At 44.6% G+C, this 26,446-nt stretch overlaps 1 protein-coding gene across 1 annotated transcript in view; it reads left to right on the top strand.

The window, feature by feature from the left end:
* The window catches only part of rnf213b (ring finger protein 213b), a 121,419-nt gene that overhangs the window by 70,427 nt on the left and 24,546 nt on the right, over window positions 1-26,446 (top strand). The window contains exons 40-49 of the mRNA XM_084323284.1: window positions 1,492-1,702; window positions 2,173-2,366; window positions 3,278-3,400; window positions 6,330-6,440; window positions 6,796-7,038; window positions 10,629-10,713; window positions 11,753-11,787; window positions 11,893-11,993; window positions 12,385-12,535; window positions 22,115-22,280. Of these exons, the coding sequence (XP_084179410.1) occupies window positions 1,492-1,702; window positions 2,173-2,366; window positions 3,278-3,400; window positions 6,330-6,440; window positions 6,796-7,038; window positions 10,629-10,713; window positions 11,753-11,787; window positions 11,893-11,993; window positions 12,385-12,535; window positions 22,115-22,280 (1,420 nt within the window). The remainder of the gene's footprint in view (window positions 1-1,491; window positions 1,703-2,172; window positions 2,367-3,277; window positions 3,401-6,329; window positions 6,441-6,795; window positions 7,039-10,628; window positions 10,714-11,752; window positions 11,788-11,892; window positions 11,994-12,384; window positions 12,536-22,114; window positions 22,281-26,446) is intronic.

The raw sequence follows: 26,446 nt of genomic DNA, 5'->3' as shown, positions 1-26,446 counted from the left end.
CCATCTTTTAACACAAAGATCTACCTGTCAACACACACAGTCAAACAGAGTAAAGCATAGCAGAATGCCGTAGCAACCATCTCCACAACTCTCCGTCCACATGATGTCAACTGCACATTCTGTATTATGTCATCAAACTTAAAAGAAAATACCACTCCATTTGGAAATTGATACGGTTCTTGTGTACATGAAACATCAAATATATTCTTCTGTTCAATTGGTCCCTGTTCCTATCTCATGGAAATACTGTATTTAAAATATCTAATTAAGGCTACGTTTAGACGAGCGTTTTGGGATGGAAGTCTGATCAGAAACCGCAAAAGTCGTCTTGCGGTTTCACTTTTAATTTTGCGTTTAGACAAGCGTTTTGGGGTGGAATTCTCCGTGCAGACGAGGCTGTAACAACTCGAGACAATGGAGCCCCGCTGTCACACGATTGGCGCATATGTCCCATGACGTGCTGTGAAGACCCGCCCTACTCTGCCTCTGATTCGCAGAGTGTGGGTGGGGAATGTGATTGGACCAAAGCAGAGTCACTCACAGACAGTGGGTCCAGTCATAATAGTTGTGATAGCCGCGGGACAGATTCTTGTGTATTTAAAAGTACTGCCAATGTAGCCTTCAGGTGATCACCATGGATAGAATCAGACATGCTTTGTTTACGCTTCTAGGCTACTGGCGCATGCCTGTGATGTAAGCAGTAGGCGCGACGAGAGCCTTGACGACCCTTTCGTCATCGTTTTATGCGGTTTGACAGTTTAGACGAGAGCGCAAAGGTTTACCGTTTCTAGGAATTCCACCCTGGAAGGTGGTCTCACTTTTTTACGGTTTCACCCCGTAAAAACGCCGTTTCCGTATAAACGAAAGGCACATCTGAAAAAATATTTTTGCGGATTCACCTGCTAGCGTTTCCGTCTAAACGGGGCCTAAGTAGCATTTACCTTTTAAAGATCCCGTCCACTTAAAAACACGTTTTTCTTTTGTTAACTCCTCTTGGAGGAATGCCTTTGATATACAGTGTTATTTGTGCAGAACTTGTCACCAGAGCACCTTTTTCACATTCTTCTCCTGGAGAGGGAGAGCTTCTCTGCACTTCCTGAAATGTGTGATGTTACTACTAGATCAAACCTCTCATAGTCCAATTTGTGGTAACTTGACACCTTTAGCTTCACCATAAACAGAAATCTGAGTAGGTATTGACATGTCTTGAAAGAATGTAAGCTGCTGACTTGGAATTCCTAGTAAATATCAATGGGTGTTTTTTTTGCCAATTTGCATGTTCATAGATCCTTGCATTCTTAATGAAGGTAAAGGTGTCAAGATGCTGCTAAGCAATTTTCAGTAGTTTACTGAACAATTTGGTGAGGAAACCCACATTTATACAAATTGTTAACATTAAGGTTTTAAAATACATCCGGAAGGGGGATCGTTAAAATAATCACCCAAATGTGTTGTTAGCTGTTATTGAACATACAGTACCCTTTGTTACAGGACTCCCTGCTGTGTTCGGAGGTGAGAGAGATGGAAGAGGGCAGGGAGCGACAGAGGAGGCTGCAAGCGGAGACCAGGTTCCTGAGCAGGCTGGCCAGGAAGCAAACCCCAGAGAGACGAGACGACCCAGTGGAGTTCCTGCTGAACACGGCACGCTTACGGCTGTGTCTGGTCACAGCTGCCCGTCTGCTACAGAGAGGCACGGCCCGAGGTGTGTGTCGCTCGACGCGCTCCGTCGCTAGCAGTGGGACGATAGGAGTAACTCACGATGCGATACTGTGACGAATTTAGCCCCCGATAGCGATAATATCACAATGCACGATATTTGCGATAATCGATATATTGCAAGAGATTTAATCTACGATACATCACGATATATGGGTAACTGAAGAAGAGAAAATGGCCATAAAGAGGCAAATAGCAGGAATGATGTATTTATTCACAGAATTGGCATGAAAGCGTGACAGATTATTTTTGTGTGCATCACAAACTGGCAGAAACAATTGGAACAATACATCGAAACAATTGGAAAATTGGTATAGCCAATGGCCCAAAAGTATGTGTGGAAAAAATCCAAAGTACCCTTATGTGCCAGTCTGATGTATAGATGATAGATTATATCATAATCCATATATCTTTGAGGAGCCCCTTCAATGTCCACACTTATCTGTTTTTCCTCAGCCGCTGGGTGTGGAGAAGTCGAGGCTCAGTACTTACAGCAGGTGAAGGCAGTGTGTGAGTACCGTGGTAGTGACTGGTACAGGGTGTACCTGCTGAGGGCCCTCCACAGGCAGGCTGGGATGGACTGTGTGCTGACCCTGATGAACAGCTCCAACTGGCAATGGGTCTTCCCTCCCGAGGTCCTCCGGCTGCAGGTAAAGACGACTTGAATGTGTGTTTTTAAATTGACTATTGTTGGCATACCCATAATCATTGGAATACTGAAAAGATTAGTTGAGTGTCATTGACTATCAACAAATAATTGGGCATCATCCAAATGCATGTTGTGCTACATTATGACGAATCACACTTTCTGATATTCTTTGATAAACAAATAATTAGGGCTGTCAGTTTATCGCGTTAATTAGATTAATTAATTACACAGCAAAATATCGCGTTATGAAAATGAACTCAAAATTAATTAAAAAAATAATAATAATATTTATTTTTTTAATAATTTTTTTTGTATCTCATTCATTCCATAAGAACATTTACGGACTTTTTTTTTAATATGGTCCATTTGCATGTTCTTGGTATCTGATTCTAGGGACATCTATGAATCTCAGGGAATGTATTCCCAGTGTCAGAAATACTGTGGGCTAGATCCACAAAGAATGGATTGCACGGTGCAAGTTGCACCCTTACTTACAATTCATTATGAATTGAAAATGGGGGACCCTGATGTAAACAAGACGAAAGTCTTTCTCTGGTCTGCATCCCCTTAACAATTGTGTGTATTGAGCCGTACTGTATCTGTTAATAACATTTTCATTCAATCAATCAATCTGCACGGTTTTATTTTGAGTAAATTTTAAGGAACCAAATGAGAATATCAATACATTTTTTTTTATTTATCTTTGACTACAAATAAATATATTCTAAGTGATTGTATTATAGGCATCAAGTGTGAGGTGAGATAGCATTGTATCTTTATTTTCATTTTATTCAAAATCAAAACTTAATTTTATGCAAAATGTAAAAAGCTATTCTTGGAAGAGTTTTCAAATGCATCAAATGTCTTCTGCATGAAAGTGAAGTTAAGTAACTACACCTTGTGTCCTTAAAGCGGATGATTCCAGCGGACGTCGACCGGTTCCTGTGCTGTGGGTCATCGTACCGGGCCCTGAGGGACGCTGTGGCTCAGGTTCTACTGGAGAACAGAACAGACCCTCTCGTCAACCAGCTACAGGTCAGAGAGACTCAGCTGCTCACTAATGGATCGGCCTGAACACGACTACGATGTGTGTGATGAAAGGTTTTTAGTTTCATTGATTTAGCACAATGAAAGACGATTACAGTCACATGTTAAAAAGTAACAAGGAATGGGGCAGTCAGGTGGTGTAGCGGAGATTGCGCTCGTCACCAACGCAGGAGATGCTGGGTTCGAGCCCAGCTCTCGGCGTTGCTACCAGCTTGGCTGGTCGTTCATACTAATACAATTGGCAGTATTAGGGGGTGGGAAGCTGGTGGGTGGGAATCTGGCGTTGTGGACAGCGACGCCTACAGGTCAGGTCTCGGCGCTTGCTCAGCGGGGGCAGGACTTGGTGGAGATAGCGTGCCCTCCCACGCGTTACACTTCACCAATGAGAGTCCTTGCTGCCAAGTGAAAAGACGTCACTGGCAGTCGCCACACGCATCGGAGGAAGCGTGCGGCCGGCTTTGGGACGCCCTTGTACCGACTCGTAGGAGAACATGCATACAGCAGCCAGGTAGGGGAGGGGGGAATTGGACGGGGAGAAAAAAAACGAATAAAAAGAAAAAACTGAAAAAAAGTAACAAGGAATGTGTTTGAAAGGTAAAGAAACTGGAGACATTTTCAAGAATGAAGACTTTCTGTCTTGAGTTGTACAGTACATGACACATCCCTCACGGAAGGTCAACCGTAGTTAGGTACAGTAGATTTAAAGGAGCACACCAACATTATGGGAAATGCGCTTACCGTCTTCTTCAGAGTCAGACAAGATATTACAAATGAATGGAAGCGGATACGGACCACTAGCCTAGCTTAAAAATGTTGGCCAACAGCTAGGCTATCTGGTCCGTATCCGCTTCCATTAATTTGTGCTAAGCTAGTCTAGCTTGCAGCCGGGTAGCTGTCTGACTCTGGAGAAGACTGTAAGCAGTTTCCCATAATGGTGACATGTTCCTTAAGTACATTAGATTTAACAACTCTTACAAACACATAACATGCAAGTTGCATGAACAATCAAAATAAAAGACCCTCCCGCAAAATAAGTATGTAAATATCTCTACCATGAGTGGAAATATGAAAATGGAAACTAACCCCATTGTGTTATGATGCCTTTCTATTAACCCATTCTCTGCCACGCTTATATCCATCGCTGTTTGATCTCTGCCAGCACTGTAAGTCTATGGAGATGTTCACCTTCTTTGCAGGGCTATAACTTTTTTAATTGTATTGCTAAATTGACATTACTATGGCCCATTCAACATCGATTATCTATCGTTCAGGATGTAGGAACGTTTTACTTTTTCATTCACACATTCATACGAAAATACCGTCTAGACTAGAGTATAAATATGTTTTTATCGTTTTCTGCAGTATTTCCCAGAACGTGAGATATAGGCACAAATGCATATATTAGATCATCAAATGCAGTTTGATACCGATCGACGCTATATCAAAAATTTCAACTGTACATGGTCCTAAACGGTATGACTGATCATGCGCGGGTGAATGGAGGGGGGGGGGGGGGGGGGGTCGTTTATAATTCCGTGATAGTCGTTAGATGCTTCATGTAGTATGGGTGATATATTGATCAGAGCAGTTTGTATCGAAAATGATAAACAAAAACGCTGAAACTCACGTCAGTCTCCTCGTACCGTTGGGCGATGAGAGTGGAGCAAACAGATCCCAGTTATGTGGTGGGGATCGAGGCGATCCATTTCCGGTTTGTATATTACTAATACATGCCCAAATCATGTAGATTATTGAGTTATGGCAAATATCCATATCCACGGTGTGTGTATTGAGTCCCGCGACGATAAACGAGTGGCCGGACGTTATAGGGAGACGCACCGGGATCACAAGAGATCCACTTCCGGTTGCAACTCGCCGATCAGCCACCAGGTGGCAGTATTGAAGCGTTGCAGAGTTGTACTGGCTCACACAACATCCGACAAGGCTCCGTGAGTGAAATATGAATACCATGGCGAAAATATGAAATTATGATCAGAATCACGTCGTACGCCGTTATTGGCAGAATTCGCATGAACTTGAACGTTATTGGCGGGGAAAGGGTTAACACATTGTGCGCCATAAACGGCGTAAGTCGTTATTGCTCGCCATGCATTGAACGCCAACAACGGCGTAAATCGTTTTTGCCGTTGTGGCGTGGATCAATATACACACTCGAATGCATTTGGATCGCTTTCTAAACGCAATAATCGATATGGTTTCGGCGTTTATTGCGCCATACAAACCGGAAATGGATCTAGGAGGTCGACGTCAAATAATTGGGATATTTTTCCTCCAGTCTCATCGGCAAACGGTAAGAGGACACTAACGTTATTTTCAGCCCGATTGTCCATTTCTTTGTTTGCAATCAGTCTGATCAATATATCAACCCATACTAAATAACGATCAAGGAATTATAAACGCCCCCCCCCCCCTTTTCTTCACGCATGATGAAGCATAATGTATACTGATCATATACATTTGAATTTTTTAATATAGCGTGTATAGGAAAGAAACGCCAATCGATAATCTATCATATTATGCGTCAGGGCCTATAACTAGCGTTTTTGGAATTACAGCAGAAAAGCTTAAAAACATACTTATATTCTCGACGGTATTAACACAACAATGTATGAATGAAAAAATATAACGTTCCCACATCCGGAACGATAGATAATCGATGTCGAATGGGTCATAGTAATGCAGATATAGCTATAATATTTAAAAAGTTATAGCCCTGCAAAGAAGGTAAACATCTCCATAGGCTTACAGCGGTGGCAGACTGGGTATAATGATGGGCATACTGCGTGGCAATCAATGTGTTAATATGTGCCTTTTATATTTACATTTTCTGCATTTCTTCACACAAACCCAATGCTCGTTTCATGTTTCTCATCCTATGTTTTTTTTTTGTCTGTAGAAGCTGAAAGGTTCTGAGGCTGCTGCCCATGTTTTCCTGCCTCTCGCCTTGTTCAGACAAGTCACCTGCCGCCTTGCATCACATGACCCCAGGATGCATTCCACTCCCCAGGTCACCTGTGATTCCTATCCTCTCACAATATACAGATACTGACATCCACTACTTTTTTAATGAATTAATGAATTCAAACCTTTATTTAAATCAAGATCAATAGATCATTGAGGTCGCCCTCATTTACAATGACGTTGAGTGACACAAAGTTAAAACAAACAAGACAAGATAAAAACATTAAAAAATTTAAAATAAAGGATATAATCAATTAAAACAGTTACAAACTGAAACAAAGTGGGTTGTGCTCATGGTTTTAAACGGTCTCTAAGAATCAAATCTGTTCCAAGAAATCATTCCATTTCTTTTGGAGCACTAAATTTAACTTGCCTGTTCATTTTGACATTTGGTTGTACAGGAAATTAAGAAACTGGAGGAGCTGTTGAAGAACATCATGCCAGCGGAACTGAGGGACTTCTGCACTGGACTCTTGGCCAATCAGATAGGTAGAGCTGGCTCTTCTCTCTGCGTCAGACAGGGTCTCTCAGCTCAGAGACGCACTCTGCTGGAGCTGCTGGTCCACACAGACTCTGTGCTCCTCAGTGAGAACCCTCTACTGGTCCCTCTCTACCAGATCGCCGTCGAGCCTCAGAACGTCACAGTGAGACTCTTTCCTTTTTTCATGTTACTAGTGCAGTGCCCATTCTGAATGACATTGCTGCATACGGCGTTGTCATGGCGGGGCGTGCCCATTTCAGAGAGAGTGGGCCAGTTGCTTGGTCCCTGGAAGTGCTGCTTGCTGCTTCCGATCGACTTCACACTCTGTACACGTGCAAAGTGTGAGGTTGATAGAATGAACAGTTCTTGAGAAATGCGAAGGACAGACATAAAGACAGACAGAGATTCCTTATTTTATACCGGTAGTTAGATATACGGTATATTGTTTTAACTTTTTCACTACGTAACGTTGTGTATGCTATAGAAATAGCATATTGAATACTGTTACGTGCTTTATTTCTAAAGATGCACTAACTAGGGTTTTCGATAGTTTCAATTGAGGACCGCATAGACTCAACCCCACCTGTATAATTACGTGGAGTAGGCACGTCATTCAGTGGTTGAGTCGACGCGCGGCCCTCATTCCATCGGCTATATGGACCTTGTAAACTCAACCACCAAGTCAGGTGCATATTCCACATCATTGTGTGTTATTGTTATATATATATATATTTTGTATTTTGTACGATTATTATTATTTTTGGCATTTTTATTGCTTTATTGGATAGACAGAGGAAGAATGGGATAAGATATGGGGAGGAGACATTCGGCAAATGTTGCCGGGTCCGGGAGTCGAACGCGGGGCGCGTGAACATTTAAGGCAACCAACTTGTGTTCAGCTTTTCTCTGATTGGCCACGACAGCCCGCCCCCTTTTGCCGCGAGCGCGGCAGAGGTCCCTATATATAACTGTAGCATATAGATTGATAGGCCACGCTGTCCTGAAAAAAAAATTGTATATCACTTAATTTTGCAATACAGGGTTGAGGTTACACACATGTTGTGCATGAACCTTCAAGTTCCCTGGTGCAAAATATAACATTTTGGCAGCCCATGAAACAAGACAAACAATACAGTAACAGTAATAATAAACAATTATTTGTAAATAGAAGAAAATTCATTCATTGTCCTTGTGTTACATAAAACCCATCTGTGGCCTCGTGCAGAGGAAGGTGGTAAATACATGTTAAGATATTCAAAATGGTCACAGCAGTATAGTTTGTTTATACTTCAGAAGTATGTTATTTGAACATGGTCCCCAAAATGAATGGAAGCGAATGAGGAGCCTGACGCCTGACACCTGGGAGGAATGCGGGTGTTGCAGCGTTGGGGATGTTTAAAAAATATAATTTAATATGTAATATATGTGAGAATGCTATTCATCGACTACAGCTCAGCATTCAATACCATAGTCCCCTCCAAACTCATAGCCAAGCTCAGGGACCTGGGCTTGAACTATGACCTCTGCCAGTGGGTCTTGGACTTCCTGACGGGCAGACCCCAGGTGGTGAGAGCAGGCAACTGCACCTCCTCATCCATCACCCTCAACATAGGGGCCCCACAGGGCTGTGTTCTGAGTCCCCTCCTCTACTCCCTGTACACACATGACTGTGTGGCTCCGAGGAGCAACAACACAATCATCAAATTTGCTGACGACACAGTAGTGGTGGGCCTGATCTCTGCAAACGACGAGAGGGCCTACCTGGAAGAGGTCAAGGTCCTGGCGGGATGGTGCCAGGAGAACAGACTCTCCCTGAACGTCAGCAAAACAAAGGAGATGATTGTGGACTTTAGGAGGTCGGGGGTCAAGGACTACAGCCCCCTCAGCATCGACGGGGCACCGGTTGAGAGAGTGAACAGTTTCAAGTACCTCGGAGCCCACATATCCGAGGACTTGACATGGACCACACACATTGACAGTGTTGTGAAGAAGGCACGACAACGCCTCTACTTCCTCAGGCGCCTAAGGAAGTTCCAAGTCAGTCAGAAGATCCTTAAGAACTTCTACTCATGTACAATAGAGAGCATCCTGACTGGCAACATCACCTCCTGGTTTGGGAATAGCACTGCACAAGACCGAATCAGACTACAAAGAGTGACACGTTCAGCGGAACGCACAATTGGAGGGGGGCTTCCCACCCTCCAGAACATTTACAACAAGCGGTGCAGGGGCAAGGCTAAGAGAATCATCAAGGACTCCAGCCACCCGAACAACTGCCTCTTTGAACTGCTGCGGTCAGGCAAGCGATACCGGAGTCTCAAGGCGAGCACAGAAAGACTCAGAAGAAGCTTCTATCCCCAGGCCATCAGGCTGCTCAACGAACAATAAACACTATGCAACAACCATCAAATGCACACAGCACACACATCCACACGCACACACTCACTTTAAACAAACAACACACTGCAGCACCCACTCTCCACACTTTAGAACACCTAAACACACTTTATATTTATTGGTAAATGATTTGCACTACAACTCGTACACCTTACTGTAAATTGTACCTAAATTGTACCTCATCCCATTTCTGCTTTGCACTATATAGTATTGTATATTAGTATATTGCATAGTATACTGTATATTGTATGGTAACTCAGTTACTTCTAGTCTGCATCGAACATTGTACATATGTCTATACTGAACACTGTGACCTCTATTTTTACTTCTTTTTACATGCTACTTTATTTTATTTCATACTTATCTTGTCTAGCACAGTCTCTGGAGCGTAACAGTAAGAAGCATTTTGTATAAAAGTTTTCTGTACTTCTGTATGACAACTATTAAAGAAACTTGAACTATAATATAATAATTTGTGCTTCACCTAAAAATCTGGTCAGCAGCCTCCACTGATGTAGCGTGATTCAAACCCCCTCAATGTGCAGTTTCTAGTTAATCAGTCAGCAGCCTCCACTGATGTACAGTGACGAGTGAATCTGGTAGTTGGTTTATGACGTTAAAAACGCGAAATAACATAACGTTACAGCATACAGTTTCTAGTTAATCAGTCAGCAGCCTCCACTGATGTACAGTGACGCGTGAATCTGGTAGTTGTTTTATGACGTTACAAACGGGAAATAACATTATACATTATAGTTTCTAGTTAATCAGTCAGCAGCCTCCACTGATGTACAGTGACGCGTGAATCTGGTAGTTGTTTTATGACGTTACAAACGCGAAATAACATTATACATTATATAACATTACAATGTACAGTGACGAGACCTGATGTACAGTGACAAGACCTCTGCCGCTCCTCTGCCGCTCGCAGGGACCTCTGCCGCTCTCGCGGCAAAAGGCACTGATGTACAGTGACGAGACCTCTGCCGCTCGCAGGGACCTCTGCCGCGCTCGCGGCAAAAGGGGGCGGGCTGTCGTGGCCAATCAGAGAAAAGCTTAACACAAGTTGGTTGCCTTAAATGTTCACGCACCCGGGACGGCCGCGTTGCACTGAAGTGTGTTACGTGGTGCGCCACCCTGGCGCCCTTTGTTATATTATTATTGAAGATTTTAAATCTATTGTAAAATATGATTATTGAAAATGTATAATCTTAGTGCATCTTTAAACTTTACTGCTACTTTGTACTTTATGTATAGAAATGAGATATTAAATCAATGTCATCTTTAGACTTTACTGCTACTTTGTACTTTATGTATAGAAATGAGATATTAAATCAATGTCATCTCTCCTCCCAGGGCTTCTTCCTGCCTACCATGCCGGATGACCACACAAGTGAAGTTCGGCAGTGGCTGCATAGAGAGCGGAATCTGCAGGAGTATTGTGAGTGTTTTGAATCAAACATTATAATATAGGCACAGTGAGTCCGTATTAGACGATATATACGATATATATACGATATATCAAATTTTTCCAACCGAATTCTCTCCATCCTCTAGAGCTAGTGGATGAGTGTTGTGTCTCACATAGAATGCCAATCATCCTCCGTCAAGATTATACTCAGTTCACTTTCCCATTTCTTCTTCACATTATATGAATCACAGTTGTTGCGAGCTTGTAAACTTTTGTACATTTCCGATACTATTTTCACTGGAGTTCGCGTATACGCCATTTCCATCATTCCCACCACCCCGTTACCACCTACTGATATCCTATTCTTGACTTCTGTATCATAGAAGTGTCGCAGCTGTAGATATCTAAACAAATTGTCATTTCCCAAGTCAAATTTTCTCTTAAATTGCTCAAAAGACATGAAGTTATGGTTCTCTAAAAGTGTACATAAAGTGGCTGTTATACCTCTATCTCTCCACCCGTCAAAAGTGGCGTCCAGTGTTCCCGGGCTAAAGCCTCAGGTCTGGGAAGGCCAAATCAGAAGTCTACTGTCTTCTTTTGATTTGTATTTCCTGACCACCTCATTCCAAACTATCAGTGTGTGGTCCACTATTGAATTATTTCCCTGTTTTGTTGTGTGTTCTTTCCCCCCCAATCTGGCCTGAGCTTGGACACGTCCTAGGTGTGTCTCTATGTCCTTCCACCTGGCCTTGTATGCTCTTGAGCACCAGTAAACGGCATATCTCAGCTGGGCTGCATAGTAGTATTCCTTTAGATTAGGTAGTGTCAGGCCTCCTCCCTCTTTTTCAATTTGCAATGTTTTGAATTTCACCATAGGTCTGCCCCCTGCCCATATGAACCTAGAGATCTGTTTGTCCCATGCTATGAATTGGGAGCCGGGGACCTTGACTGGTAGTGAGAGGAAGAGATACAACAGCCTTGGCAGAATATTCATTTTGATATATAAATAGTAAATACTTTTTACTTCTTTCAAATGTATTTCAAATACATCTGCTTTTATTATTTGCAGTTTGTGCAAACGGCCATCTCTGCTTAGTTGGGGAGGTGAGTTTTTCGAACGTCATACATAAACATTTGATCACGAAACAACAAAACAATGTAATGTGTTAAAGGTCTCACGCTCATGTGTGCTTGTCTGTTCTCTCATAGTGTGGTAGACCAGTGGTGATATCTAGATGCCTAGACTGTGGTGCTCCTGTCGGTGGGCAAAAGCATTCCCCAGTAGTTGGATTTACACGCGCAGAACAACGGTATGGAAGATTAAACTATAAATGATGTACTGTAAATCTATTATAAGGGCTATGTAATATTAGTGGGGCTGGGCGATTCATTTAATTCTATTTTCAATTACAGTACGGCTTTGGACTACATAATTCTGGCTTCCATTGATTATGAAAACAAGATAATGGAGATTATAGTAGAAATGTTTTTTTTTTTTTTTTTCAATGATGTTTCCAAAGTCAACGAGTAATCGTGTCAAATAATCGTGAGCTCAATATTGACCAAAATAATCGTGATTATGAATTTTGCCATAATCGAGCAGCCCTAAATATTAGTATTCCAGTCCAAATATTTTTATGTTTTTTCCCCTTCCCCTCAGCTGTGTGTGTATTCCTATGTGTATTCATGACGTGTACGCAGGGTTGGAGATCAAACTCGAACGGGGCACATATTAGGGGAGGCTGGTCGGCGGTCAGACGTCCCAGAGAGACAGATGACACAAGCTCAGTCCTGCATCCTGCGTCTGCTCACACATCTCGCCCTTCTTCAGGGCGCCGAAAGAAACCCCCTGGTGAGCTCTCGCCTCCATCTCCCGTCAAGAATACAATAGTCGGAATGGATAAAACACGAAACATTGTGTTGTGTGTTATGGAAATATGTGTGATGTAATGGTAAAATAAAAAGTAAATGGTCATAGTAACCATAATATTATATATATGTATATATTGTGACAAGTCTGGTGGGGTCCAGACTCGCCACGGTTCAAATACAAACAAATTCGAATGTCCACACGAGCAATATCAATCAATACAAATATTTATTGAATTAACTCATTCTGCGCCAGTCACGAGAAAAGTCGGGTTAACTCGCCCAACCGTGTCTATATTAAAGGCAGCCCAAGAGTGCTTCCGCGTTTCTCTGATTGGCCACGACGCCCATGTGACCGCGGCAGAGCGGAAATAGGCTGCTGCTCCGGCGAAAGAAAGACAGGCATTCTATTGCCATGCTCTGCGACAAACTCTAACCTTAACCAACTCCGAAAGAATGCCTAAACTTAACCCTAACCTTAACCAACTCCGAAAGAATGCCTAAACTTAACCCTAACCTTAACCAACTCCGAAAGAATGCCTAAACTTAACCAGCGAAAGAAAGACAGGCATTCTATTGCCATGCTCTAAGACAAACTCTAACCTTAACCAACTCCGAAAGAATGCCTAAACTTAACCAGCGAAAGAAAGACAGGCATTCTATTGCCATGCTCTAAGACAAACTCTAACCTTAACCAACTCCGAAAGAATGCCTAAACTTAACCGGCGAAAAAACGTTTATATAGAGAGATGATAAATTAATTAAACGTAAAAAAAAACATAAAAAAATTGAAGTGATTTGAACTTGTCACAAACTGACCGCAGGGTCCACAGCAAGCTGAGGAACGAGTTGAGCTAATCGTCGATGGCAAAACAGGGGGGATTACGGATGCATAATGCCTTGGCAACCTATGCGCCTCTGCCGCTCCGCTCTGCCTCTGCCGCGGGGCGTGTCACGTGGCCAATCAGAGAAACGCGGAAGCACTCTTGGGCTGCCTTTAAAGATATAGCCGCCCAACAGTTCAGTGCCAATCACGAGAAAAGTCGGGTTTTAATCGTTATTTCTTTTATTAGCTATATCCATTCATTTTTCATCCATCCAGCCTGATGTTATCATTGGGAATGGGTCTGAGCTCGCAAAAGGGCAAATAGCGCCGCCTACGCCTTCCAGACGGTACTGCACTCCATTAGAACGATCTGAGTCGTGCGGGTGGGGTTTAAATACTCTGGCAGGACGAGCGTTTACAACGATACATCTGCGATGCTGGCCCCCCCCCCCCTTCATATGCAATGCCGGACAACGTGGGACGGACCTCCACGAGCAGTATTTGGAATGGCGATCAGATAATTGGATAGTTTTTTTGCGTTTAAAACGCTATTATCGCGTCTTTTCCTGGGATTACGAAGAATCACCAAAACTATACTCATATTCAAAACGGTATAAAACGGAAATGTACGGATGAAAAAACAATCTGTTTTTTGCATGTTGACCAGAAGCAACTCACTGACAATCGACAAGTGTTATTAGACCCATAGCTATAATATAAGATATATTTTAAGCACTTGCAAATTTCGCAGTCTCCCCATTGGTTAAAGCGATGGCGTTCTAGCCAGAAGGTGGACAACGCCCCCTGGTGCTGAATGAGTTAAGGCAGAATCCAGTTTGATAGGCAAGATAATGGTCGTAATACAGTCCGATGGTCAAAAACACAAAACAGGCTCGCCGACAGAAAAAGGGATTGTTCAATACTCAGGTAGTCGTCCGGTCCAGGGTTAGTACACAAGGGGGTTTCTCAGCCAGTCCAGGGTCCATACACAATGAATACCTATTCGCCTTCACCTCTCCTCTCACTACATCTCACCTTACACAACTCCGAATAACTCAATCTCCCTCAATACAACAACTCCAACCTCACCTCTGCTCAACTTACTCCTGACTAACCTAGTGGCTTTGTAGTGTGTGTGTCTGGGGTGTGTGCACGTAAGATGTGTGTGAACTAATGATGCGCAGGTGTATTCTCAGCTAATACTAATCAGCTACCTAATTGTCTCTACTCCTTCCATGGCAATTGTAACTGAGGGGTACAATTCCCTGACTGTATTAATCAAGTATGGTATCATTAAACCACTACCGTCTTATGTACATTATACTGGCCATACCGTACACGAGTATATGATGAGAACACTTCCCCACAATGAATCGGTTCTACACAAAGTTGTCTTTAAGTATTTATTAGCAGCAAGAATACATAATATACTTTACTTGAATGCGCTTATAAGGCAAAGGAATGTGCGTAGGCAAATCAATAATGAATGTCCATTCTCTGGTTACGCATGAAATAAGAATACAACCTGAATATTAGGAATTATATCTATTGTACTCTGGTAAGGTAGCAGGGGATACTGGTAGAGGGTTCCCACCGGTTGTAAGCCAGCAGGGGGAGGCAATGCTCTAATGCAAAGTCTGGTTCCACGGGGACTCAATAAGCTCTTGCTCGGGGAGGCGGTATTACTCCCTGTATCAGCGGACGAAAGGCAGCCGCTGTAATCCCAGTATGCGCGCAGCACAGGTGGAAGCCGGTCAGCCTCTCCAATAGAGACGGGCTCGAATGATGGTCCTCACGGTAGATCCCACAGCAGTGGGTGTAGACGATTCTTATCCTCTCCACCAGCCTGGTACAAAGCAATAATAATAATACTCCAGCCGGAAAGGGGCTCCGCATTCACCGGTGCAGATCCTCCGGTGCGCGGTACTCCACACCAACCAAGTTGAACTTGACGTTACTCAACCAAGCTCTGATACTCCACTATCCTATTCGCACGCGGCTATAAGTGCTCTATTTAGACACACAATTGCTCACTTCACTTGGTCTTTGACTCGTGATGAAGGCTTTTACTAGTAAGGAGCGAACGATACGTTGAACAAACGTATTAGGATAAACAAGACTCTATCTTGGGGCAATACGAGCCCTACTTCACCGCACGTTGCATAGTGGGTGAGGCTTCACTTGTTACTAAGACTGAACTGAACGGACTGCGGACTGAACTACTTCTGTATTCACCTGCGCCATATTTATATGTTGGGCGAACAAACTAGTACCAGCCCCACCTCTGTCTCGTAGTCCTGGGCAGAACCGGGCATGTACAGACATGTCCTGACGGTAGCTTTGAACTCGACTCTGGGGGTAAGACACTGGCGCTGGTGGAACGCTATCCAATAAGAGAACGAAATATTATGGTCTGTAGGCTACTAGGTTAAAGGGATATTCCGTGTATATGTACAAAGAATACACAAGGGATATCAAACGATATACAAATATTATGCAATATATATCAATCAATAAATACATATATTCGGTTTAATCTGACCCTTTGTAACAGCCGCCTCCTAATTAGTCCCACCTAATTAGCTAAGCAGAGACAGATTAACCGCACTGTCCACTACTCAATGTCCGTTGTGAGGGTAGGCAGTTCACAAAGTCAGTGGTCATGGTCGTCATTAAGCGAGTCGGGGAGCCTTGGCGACTCTATCAGCCTCGCCACGGGTCGGTTGTAGGTCCGCCCTTGGACGAGCAATTCTGCCACTCTGACCTTTCCGTCGGCACCAGTGGTCACTTTGCTTACGCGGCCGGCCGGCCACGCAGCTCGGGGTAGTGACTGGTCTATGGTCATGACGACTGGACGGGATGAAGGGGGGCTTAGGAGGAAGCGGGCCTGAGACTGCTTTGATCTGTGCTTGGCTGTGCCTCCTCCTCCGTCTGTTTCTCTTGTTTGCTCTGTACCCCGTCTGAGGAGGGGCCGGTCCCGGCCGCCCCGTCAAGGAGTCGCTTGGGGTGCTGGGTTCGAGGTCAGCTACGTCTGAAGCGCAGCTGAGGGGGGTGGAGTTCCGAACTCCCTCTGGTGCCCACGGTTCTCTCACGGGCCTCTCGCTTAATGTCAATAGCCTCTGCTGTACGAGGGAGTGGCCGGTGTCGCTCGCCTTTGTGTGTAGGCAGCGTGTAGACGTGGGTTGACTGTCAAGTCCGTAGAGGGGGCCCTGGAGCGTCCATCCCAGTCGGGTCTGAACCGCGACTGGGCATCCTTTGGGTCCGATGTGGGCCGCCTCAATTGGGAGAATGAGGTCCGCGTGGTTGGAGCCGATGAGCAGGGTCGGTGTGGCGCCGTCGATAAGCGGTATAGGTAGTTGACGTAGGTGCACATATTTAGCCATCAGCTGTGGGATGGGGTAGGTGTACTGAGACAGGCCTATGTCGTGGCTGGTGAAGACGTTGGTTATACTATACTGCTTCTCGGGCTGGTCCACCGCTGCTATCTTGAAGGAGACCCTTTCACCTTTTATGGTCTTCTGGTCCCTTCTGATGGTGCGTATGGTCATGGTATCTTTGACACCCCGCAGGCCCAACTGGGCTGCTGCGGAAGCGAGGAGGAGAGTCTTTTCAGACCCATCGTCCAGGACGGCGTAAGTGTCCAGGACCTTGTCCTCGTAGCTCAGGAGCACTCTGACCACTTTGAGGAGCACTCGGGGGGTCCCGCTCTGCTTGGGGTCTATGTGGAGCACTCCTGTCTCGGGGGGGTTGTCACCTGTCTGTGGTGACACAGAATCTATATGGTGCGAGTCGCACCGTGACTCCCAGTGTCTGCTGTAGCAGTCGGGACACCAGGGAGCGGTCTGGTGGAACTTTGGTGCTGGTGCCACCGCCTCGGCATGGTACATTACCGCGACGGGCCCACTCTGTTGTCCTGGCTGACGCCTGTTGATGTCATGCAGGACCTCCAAGTGGGTGCCACCGCACCTGCTGCACTTCTTCTTCAAGCGGCACTCAGCTGCTAGGTGGCTGCGCGCGCAGCGGAAGCAGCGGCGTGGTCCTTGATCCACTGACTCACCTCGTCCGTGGTCAGCTTCCCGAAAGTGTCGCATTGGTACAGCCGATGTTCTCCCTCACAGTACTGGCACTCAATCTTCCACTGGTCCTCTTTCGTCGATGGGGTGTGGTGGTTCTTGTGCTGCGGTACTGATTCGGCTTGGTGCATAACGGTCACCAACCGGCGGTTATCTGTTGATCCCAGAGGTCCGAGTCTTGGGCTTGGTCCACTCCATACGAACGTGTCGAGTCGTAGGCTACTGACCTCCCTGGCGAGGAATTCAGATAGGTCTAGGAGGGATGCCTCTGGACCGTTGGGGTCGCGGTGGTCTCTCTGCCGCCGAAAGCGCTCTTGTCGGGCGGGAGGGAGCTTCTCTAGTATCCTCTCTACATTAGAGTTAGCGTACAGTTCATAGATCCCTTTTTCCTTTTGGGACCCCAGCATCCCTACCAGGGACTGTACCTTGATAGCGAGGTCATCTAATGCTCTGTTGTCTCTGGCTGGGGGGAGACGGTCAATGTCTCTTATCTCCTGTATCACGTAGTCCCATATGCGTCCATAACGTTGGTCGAGGGCTACTAGAGCCGCGGTGTATGGGGTAGTAGAGCTGGAATATGCCAGCGCTATATTGTGCGCTCTGGGCACCTTCAGGTGCTTGAGTAGGATAGCATACTTGTACGGTTCATCTGGTACGTCGGACAGCATAGTCTCTAGGCACATTCGTAGCTCTGTGTACTGTGCTCTGTTCTCGTGTGTGAAGTCCGGGAACGTCGGTGTGCCAAGGTACGATGCCATGGATGACTGGCACATCGGTGAGCGTTGGGGGAGAGGCCTCCTAGGCGAGTCTCCTCTTACGTGTTGTCTTGGGCTGGTACTTGGTGGGTACCAAGGGCCGGGTACCCAGGTGCTGTTCCTCGGGGCTGGCGGTGCGTCAAACTCACCCGTGAGTTGAGTCGGGGGTTTGTAGCGCAGGGCCTCGGGGCTGACTTCTGGGCTGTACTGGGCCTTCTGGTCCAGAGTACGTTGCTGCTGGTCGGGGCTGTACTGGGCCTCCTGGTCCAGCGTACGTTGCTGCTGGTCGGCTTGACATTCCTCCTCTTCCTCCTCCTCTCCCTCTGCTAGGACCTGGAGTCTTCTGTTCAGTCTCTCGGCGTGGTCCGGTTCTTCCCGGTTGCTGGGTCTCGTATGGACCGGCCGGGGAGGGGGTTAGGAGACGTGGACAGGATCCTCCTGTTGGCGGGGTCCCGGGTCGCTTGGTCGGGTAGGGGAATGTGTCCTAGACCCTTGTCGTGACGATCTCCGGGAGCTCCGTGCGGAGTGAGGGGGTGTCGCCATGGTAATCAATTTGTCCATCAGCTGCGCCTGCAGCTGGTCGCGCTCTGTCTCGCGCTGGGCATGGGCGGCGTCGCGCGCTGCTTCGCGCTGGGCATTGGCGGCGTCGCGCTGCGCATTGGCTGCGGCGTGCTGCGCATCGGCGCGGCTTCTCTCAATGTTCTCTTCTGTCTGGAGGCGTCTGGTCTCCAGTCTTATGCGGTCGTCTTCACTCCTTTGTTGCGCCTGGAAGCGCTCTCGCTCGGCTGCAAAATGTTCGCGCTCGCGCGTCTGTTGCGCTTGAAGTCGATTGCGTTCGGTGGAGGCTGCCAGGGTGGCGATGAGTGCCTGCGCCAGCATCTTGTCCGCCTCGCTGGGGGAAGACGCCGGTCGAGGCGATCGGCTCCCGGCAGTACTCGTTGGAGATCTGTTCTCCGGGCGCGCCCCGAGGCCCGTCTCCTGGGCGCGCTTCTCTTCTGGTAGTGGGTCGGGTTCCGTCCCTGGAGCGCTTTCTTTATCCTGGAGCTCTCCGGGGACTGTCCCGTTGGCGTTGTCTGGGGGTAAAGTCATGTCATGTCCCTCCTGGTCCCCCCCGTGAGCTTGGTCAATTACGTTAGAACCCACTAGTGTCTCTACTGGCGGGGTAGCCTGGTCGGTAGGGTTGGACATAATTTTACTATCCGCTTTAGTTACTTTATCCGTATTTAACTTCCCTTTAAAGCTAGGTATTGGACTGACAGTGTATGCCTCTAGATAGGGAGGTGGCTGCCGTCTGCGCTGCGGGCGATCTAGCTTAGGAGAACCGTTTGTGGAGTGTTCATCATCGGCCATGTTAATATTAATATTATATTAATATTACGCTAATTCTTATCTCCGGCTCGAAGGACCAATTGTAACTGAGGGGTACAATTCCCTGACTGTATTAATCAAGTATGGTATCATTAAACCACTACCGTCTTATGTACATTATACTGGCCATACCGTACACGAGTATATGATGAGAACACTTCCCCACAATGAATCGGGTCTACACAAAGTTGTCTTTAAGTATTTATTAGCAGCAAGAATACATAATATACTTTACTTGAATGCGCGTATAAGGCAAAGGAATGTGCGTAGGCAAATCAATAATGAATGTCCATTCTCTGGTTACGCATGAAATAAGAATACAACCTGAATATTAGGAATTATATCTATTGTACTCTGGTAAGGTAGCAGGGGATACTGGTAGAGGGTTCCCACCGGTTGTAAGCCAGCAGGGGGAGGCAATGCTCTAATGCAAAGTCTGGTTCCACGGGGACTCAATAAGCTCTTGCTCGGGGAGGCGGTATTACTCCCTGTATCAGCGGACGAAAGGCAGCCGCTGTAATCCCAGTATGCGCGCAGCACAGGTGGAAGCCGGTCAGCCTCTCCAATAGAGACGGGCTCGAATGATGGTCCTCACGGTAGATCCCACAGCAGTGGGTGTAGACGATTCTTATCCTCTCCACCAGCCTGGTACAAAGCAATAATAATAATACTCCAGCCGGAAAGGGGCTCCGCATTCACCGGTGCAGATCCTCCGGTGCGCGGTACTCCACACCAACCAAGTTGAACTTGACGTTACTCAACCAAGCTCTGATACTCCACTATCCTATTTGCACGCGGCTATAAGTGCTCTATTTAGACACACAATTGCTCACTTCACTTGGTCTTTGACTCATGATGAAGGCTTTTACTAGTAAGGAGCGAACGATACGTTGAACAAACGTATTAGGATAAACAAGACTCTATCTTGGGGCAATACGAGCCCTACTTCACCGCACGTTGCATAGTGGGTGAGGCTTCACTTGTTACTAAGACTGAACTGAACGGACTGCGGACTGAACTACTTCTGTATTCACCTGCGCCATATTTATATGTTGGGCGAACAAACTAGTACCAGCCCCACCTCTGTCTCGTAGTCCTGGGCAGAACCGGGCATGTACAGACATGTCCTGACGGTAGCTTTGAACTCGACTCTGGGGGTAAGACACTGGCGCTGGTGGAACGCTATCCAATAAGAGAACGAAATATTATGGTCTGTAGGCTACTAGGTTAAAGGGATATTCCGTGTATATGTACAAAGAATTCACAAGGGATATCAAACGATATACAAATATTATGCAATATATATCAATCAATAAATACATATATTCGGTTTAATCTGACCCTTTGTAACAGCAATAATATCTCCCATCCTTCACATATCTATGAGAGGGGGGGGTGAGATCTGCCACAATATATATATATATATATATATATATATATATATATATATATATATATATATATATATATATATATATATATATATATATATATATATTAGGGCTTACCCCTATTAGTCGAATAGTCGACTAATCGGTCGAAAGGAGCCATAGTCGACTGTCAACCTCTTAGTCGAATACAAAAAATTTAAATTAAAATAAAATAAAAATTTATAAAAAAAAGAAATATATATATATCATTCTTTCCAAAAGAAAAGAGGCCTAGAAGCATGGCTAACGCTAATGGCACGCATACCAGAGGCTAACTGCCTAAGAAAACAGGCACAGAGGCACTGAAAGAGAATTTCACCCATCTAATGAACACACTAGACTAGACAAATATCAAGATGTATCCATCAGTGGACCAATTGCATGCTTTTGCAGAGGACAAGAAGCCTTCAGTTGGCTCCTTCAGACATTAAGCACCCCCCACAGCCCAAATGGAATGATAAAAAAATATATATATATATTATACTTAAAAAAAAATATATATGTTATAGTCGACTAATAGTCGACTAACGGCAAATATTGGCCAATCATAGTCGACTATCCAAATCCTTAGTCGGGGACAGCCCTAATATATATATACACAGTATACAAGTATATACATGTTTATTTTTTTATTAGTATTTTTTGTTTCATCAAACTGGCCATATCTTAAAGGTAGAATCTGTAATGCCGTCAAATAGCGACCTCTAGGCAAGTGAGCCCCACTTGGTACTGCACTTTGTTTACATTTCTTTGTTTTGGTTAGATGTGCGGTTGAATTTTAGTGGGTATTTGTATTACTGGCCACACTTGGAGCGTGAGAGTGTATACCCACTCAAATTCAATCCACCCATCAAACCAAAACAAAGAAATGTAAACAAAGTGCACTACCAAGAGAGGCTCATTTGCCTAGAGGTTGCTGTTTGACAGCATTACCTTTAACTTGAACATGTTACTTGCATCAATTTGATACTACTATTATAATCTCATTCATGAATCATTTATATAATATCAGTTTATGATGTTGGGTAAACTTTCACTTTCAATAAAAGGTGGGTAAACAGAAAAAAAGAAAATTGGCGAGTTTACCCTTTTGGTCTTTGTGTTGTACAGGGAATCAGTGAGATGATCCGTCCCGATCCACGTGATGTTATGGACTTCCTATGGAGGCATCTCGAGAAGGACTTGGAAGTGTTGGGTTGTTCCTTGAATCAGAATATGGACGACGCCGCTGTTATCATTCATCTGATTCTAAATACCTGCATGGAGTTTTCTGCCGGTGATGGTGTTATCTTTCAACTACATTTACATTTTGGGGGAATTTAGAGAATATCCTATCCAGAGTGATTTACATAACCGTATTTTAAAAGAACACACCAACATTATGGGAAATGAGCTTACTGTCTTCTCTGGAGTCAGACAAGAAGATACAGTACATACCAATTTCTAATTTCCTCTGTGTTAGGGTTGGGGGTGATGATGAAGGTGAGAACACAATATGCAGACAAGAGAGAAGGAACGGAGGCAGAGACGTGGGGTGATGCTTAACACTTTGGTTGCCACGGACGCTTTTTGTCGTTAGTTCATGCCAACCTTTGAGTGCCCCCGACGCTATATAGCGTCTGTTTGCCGTTTTCTTTTTTATTGGCGATTTTAATTCATATTTCATCAATCGAGCCTCGGGTTAGTGCTGCAGAGTCTCTCTGAGCTCAATTGGGAAGATACCGCCCCCTATCGTCTCTCCCTGCACCCCATTACTTTACACTGATGCAGGGGGAGTGGTCAGTTTCCTCATTTTACTTTTCCGTCGAGGCATCTGAAGAGACCAAGTGATCGCCGGCCATCAGAACAGCGTGGATTATGTGATCGATATTTGGAATGGCGATCAGGAATTGGAATAATCTTTTTGGATAACATCTGATCTCAGGTAAGGAATTTATTTTACCAGTCTTAGGATAATCAGACCTGTTTTCACGGAGATATAAGCTTTTGCCCTATGCGTGTGTGTGTGGCTGTGATCGCTGATGAGGAAATGAGAGAATATATTTTTCAGCCCGCCTCTATCGCGTTAGGGCTGGGCGATATATCGAGTATACTCGATGTATCGCGGCTTGTTCTACGTAAGATGTAGTAAATTACTATATCGTGAACATCGAGTATATGTTGTCACGTCGCGGCTGATATGAGACTTGCTTTAGTGCAGAGCGTTCCTCTCATTTCATTATAGACAGACCAGCGCGGACCTTAAATTACATGCAATTGTAATTTCATTACACAGACCAGCGCGGACCTTCAATGACATGCAATGGGCTAACGTTAGCTGCTAAGTTAAACCATAAATAGGCTAAGCTAACTAGCGTTAGCTCTTAGCTGCAAACCCTGGAAGCGCTCAAAGCGGACTCGACGACACTAGTTCCATTTGTGAGAAAAGGGGGTGGGTTATATTGACGACGCTTGACAACAGAGGTTTAAAGATAACTTCATATTTATTGGTTATTCGTTTCTTGCATCCAGTTTCAATCTCCGTGTGTTCAACTTCCTGTGTTTACATTCGAGTGTGACATCATCGCCTACGGCAGCTTATACGCTCAAAACGCAAATGCGTCTCTCTCTCTCTCTCTCTCTCTCTCTCTCTCTCTCCATTCAATGATTTAAAGTGGCCAAACGTTACAGTATAAATACTAACTGGATAGTTGATGATATAAACATTTAATTTCATTATCTGAAATATTCTAAAATCATTAAGTCTGCTATAAGCCATTATTATCCCTTTGTAAGGCTTTGTGTGTGATTATTATTTTCTCACAGTAGTTTTGATTGATTGATTGAAAAGTTTATTAACAGATTGCAGAATGGGTACAGTACAGTACAGCTCAATACATACAATTGTTAAGGGGATGCAGACCAGAGAAAGACTTTCGACTTGTTTACATCAGGGTCCCCCATTTTCAATTCATCATAACATATATGACATACATGACATACAGATAGACAGTACTGCTACATCTATACATTTATGACATATCAGATTTGCAAATACAGTACTGTTTGTGATACAAAAGTGTCCAGAAAAGGAGTGTATATACATTTGGCATAGAAACTGTACATTGGAGGAGGTTGGTTGGGTGGGGTGGGGTTGGGTGGGTTGGGTGAGGGCTGTACATTGGAGGTGGGGGGGGGGGGGGGGTTGGGAAGGGGACACACACACATTTTACACTGTACATTTGAATATTGACAAAGCCTTACTTGGTCATTTACTGTACAACTAGGTTAGGACATTTGTAGGGGCCAGTTTCGAATTGCAGTCTCACGTAGGTGTTTTTTGAGAGTGTTTTTGAAGGTGGGTAGTGATTCACATTCCTTTACAGCTTTAGGCAGGGCGTTCCACATTGATGTGGCATAATTGCGAAACGTGTTTAGTCCCTTGTTTGATCCGAATCTGGGTTTTACATGATTTGTGGAGCTCCCTCTGGTGTTGTGATCGTGGTATTCACTGACCTTTGGGAAGTATTTTGACATGTACATGGGTACCTTGGTCGCGTAGTGTATCTTGTAGACCAGGCCCATTGCAAGTTGCTGTACTCTGTCGTCTACTCTAAGCCATCCTAGGTTGTCAAAGTGGGCAGGGGTGAGGTGGGTTCTAGGAGTCAGGTCAAGTAGTAGTCTGACTAGCTTGTTTTGAGATGTTTGTAATTAGTTTTTTAGTGCCTTTGAGGTGCTTTGGTACCATGAGGTGCAAGCATAGTCGTAGTACCCTTGAATGAGTGCTCCTGCTAGAGTCTTCAGGGTATTCTTGTTTACCAGAGAGGAGATCCGGTACAAGAATCGCGTTCGTTGGTTGACTTTTTTTATTACATTGGATGCCATTTTGTCACAGGAAAGATTAGCCTCTAGGATGGAACCCAGGTAGGTAATTTCATCTTTCCTTGTGATAATATTGTCACCCACTGTAACCGAGAAGCCGTCGGTCTTGCTGAGTTTGTTATTTGAACCGAAGAGAATGGACTCTGTTTTGCCCATGTGTAATGATAGTTTGTTGTCGGCGAGCCATATGCAGATTTTGCCTAGTTCCGAGCTGAGGGCTTTTTCAACCTGTAACTTGTTCTTGTCAGAGACCAGCAGGGCTGAGTCGTCCGCAAACAGGAACAAGTTGCAGTCACAAGCTGACGACATGTCATTTGCATAAATTAGGAATAGTAGCGGTCCTAGTATGCTTCCTTGTGGAACACCACAGCTCACTGTGAGGGGGGGGGATAGTGTACCGTTTACTTCCACCATCTGTTCCCTCCCCTCCAGGTAGGATTGTATCCAGCTCACTGATAAACTATCAAAACCAATTGCTTTTAGCTTGTCAATCAGAATGGTGTGATTGACAGTGTCGAAGGCCTTTTGTAGGTCCAGCATGACCATGCCGCAGTATTTGCCCGCGTCCACCTCTTGTTTGATGTGGTCGTTCAAGTAGAGAAGGCATGTGTCAGTGGAGTGGGATGTTCTGAAGCCAGATTGGAATTCGTAGATTAGATTTTTTTCCGCGAGGTACTTTTCGATCTGTTCGTATACTATTTTTTCCATGACTTTCGAGATGGATGTAAGGATAGAAACAGGGCGGTAGTTACCCGGGTCTAATTTGCTGCCCTTTTTGTGCAGGGGTGTTACTCTCGCAATTTTGAAGTCCTTGGGGACGTGTCCCTGTTTTATGGAGAGGTTTATTATGTGTGTGATGACTGGGGTGATGGCTGCTGCTGAGTCTCTGAGGAATTTGGAGGGGATGTTGTCATGGCCAGTGGCCTTGTTTGGTTGGAGGGCGCTCAGTTTTTTGAGTACCTCATCTGTAGTTACTATTTCCAGTGTGTATATATATATATATATATATAGTGTGTATATATATATATATATATATATATATATATATATATATATATATATATATATATATGTGTGTGTGTTTGGCTAAAGCGGATAGAAAACACAGTACTGTGCAAAAGTCTTAGGCACCCAATAGTTTTTATATAAATTGTCTTAGATGTAAATACATTTTTTTATTAGTGTGTCAGTAGACTACTCTTAGTACATTTTCATTTAATTATTTTTTAAAGCATCTTCATGGTTTAATAATGGAAACATATTTTGCAGGGACTTATTATAATCATCATATTCGCGTGACTGTATGCATCAAAGGGTTAAATCAAGCATTTTTAAGTGCTTTAGAGGAAATGTCAAAATATCGCGATATATATCATGTATCGTGATATGGCCAAAACATATTGCGATATCATTTAGAGGCCATATCGCCCAGCCCTATATCGCGTGCATAAGTACACATATACTATCGATAATCTAGCGTTTATTTGAAAACCATTCATAAATAGGCCGAAAAATGACAACGTTTTTGTGTATGCTAGAATATTCCAGTAAATGCCGTTTATCACGGAATCTATATATTTT

The sequence above is a fragment of the Notolepis coatsorum genome (assembly GCF_963971535.1).
Source record: "Notolepis coatsorum genome assembly, chromosome: 10".
Lineage (NCBI taxonomy): Eukaryota > Metazoa > Chordata > Actinopteri > Aulopiformes > Paralepididae > Notolepis > Notolepis coatsorum.
This window is presented reverse-complemented; position numbering and strand designations above follow the sequence as displayed.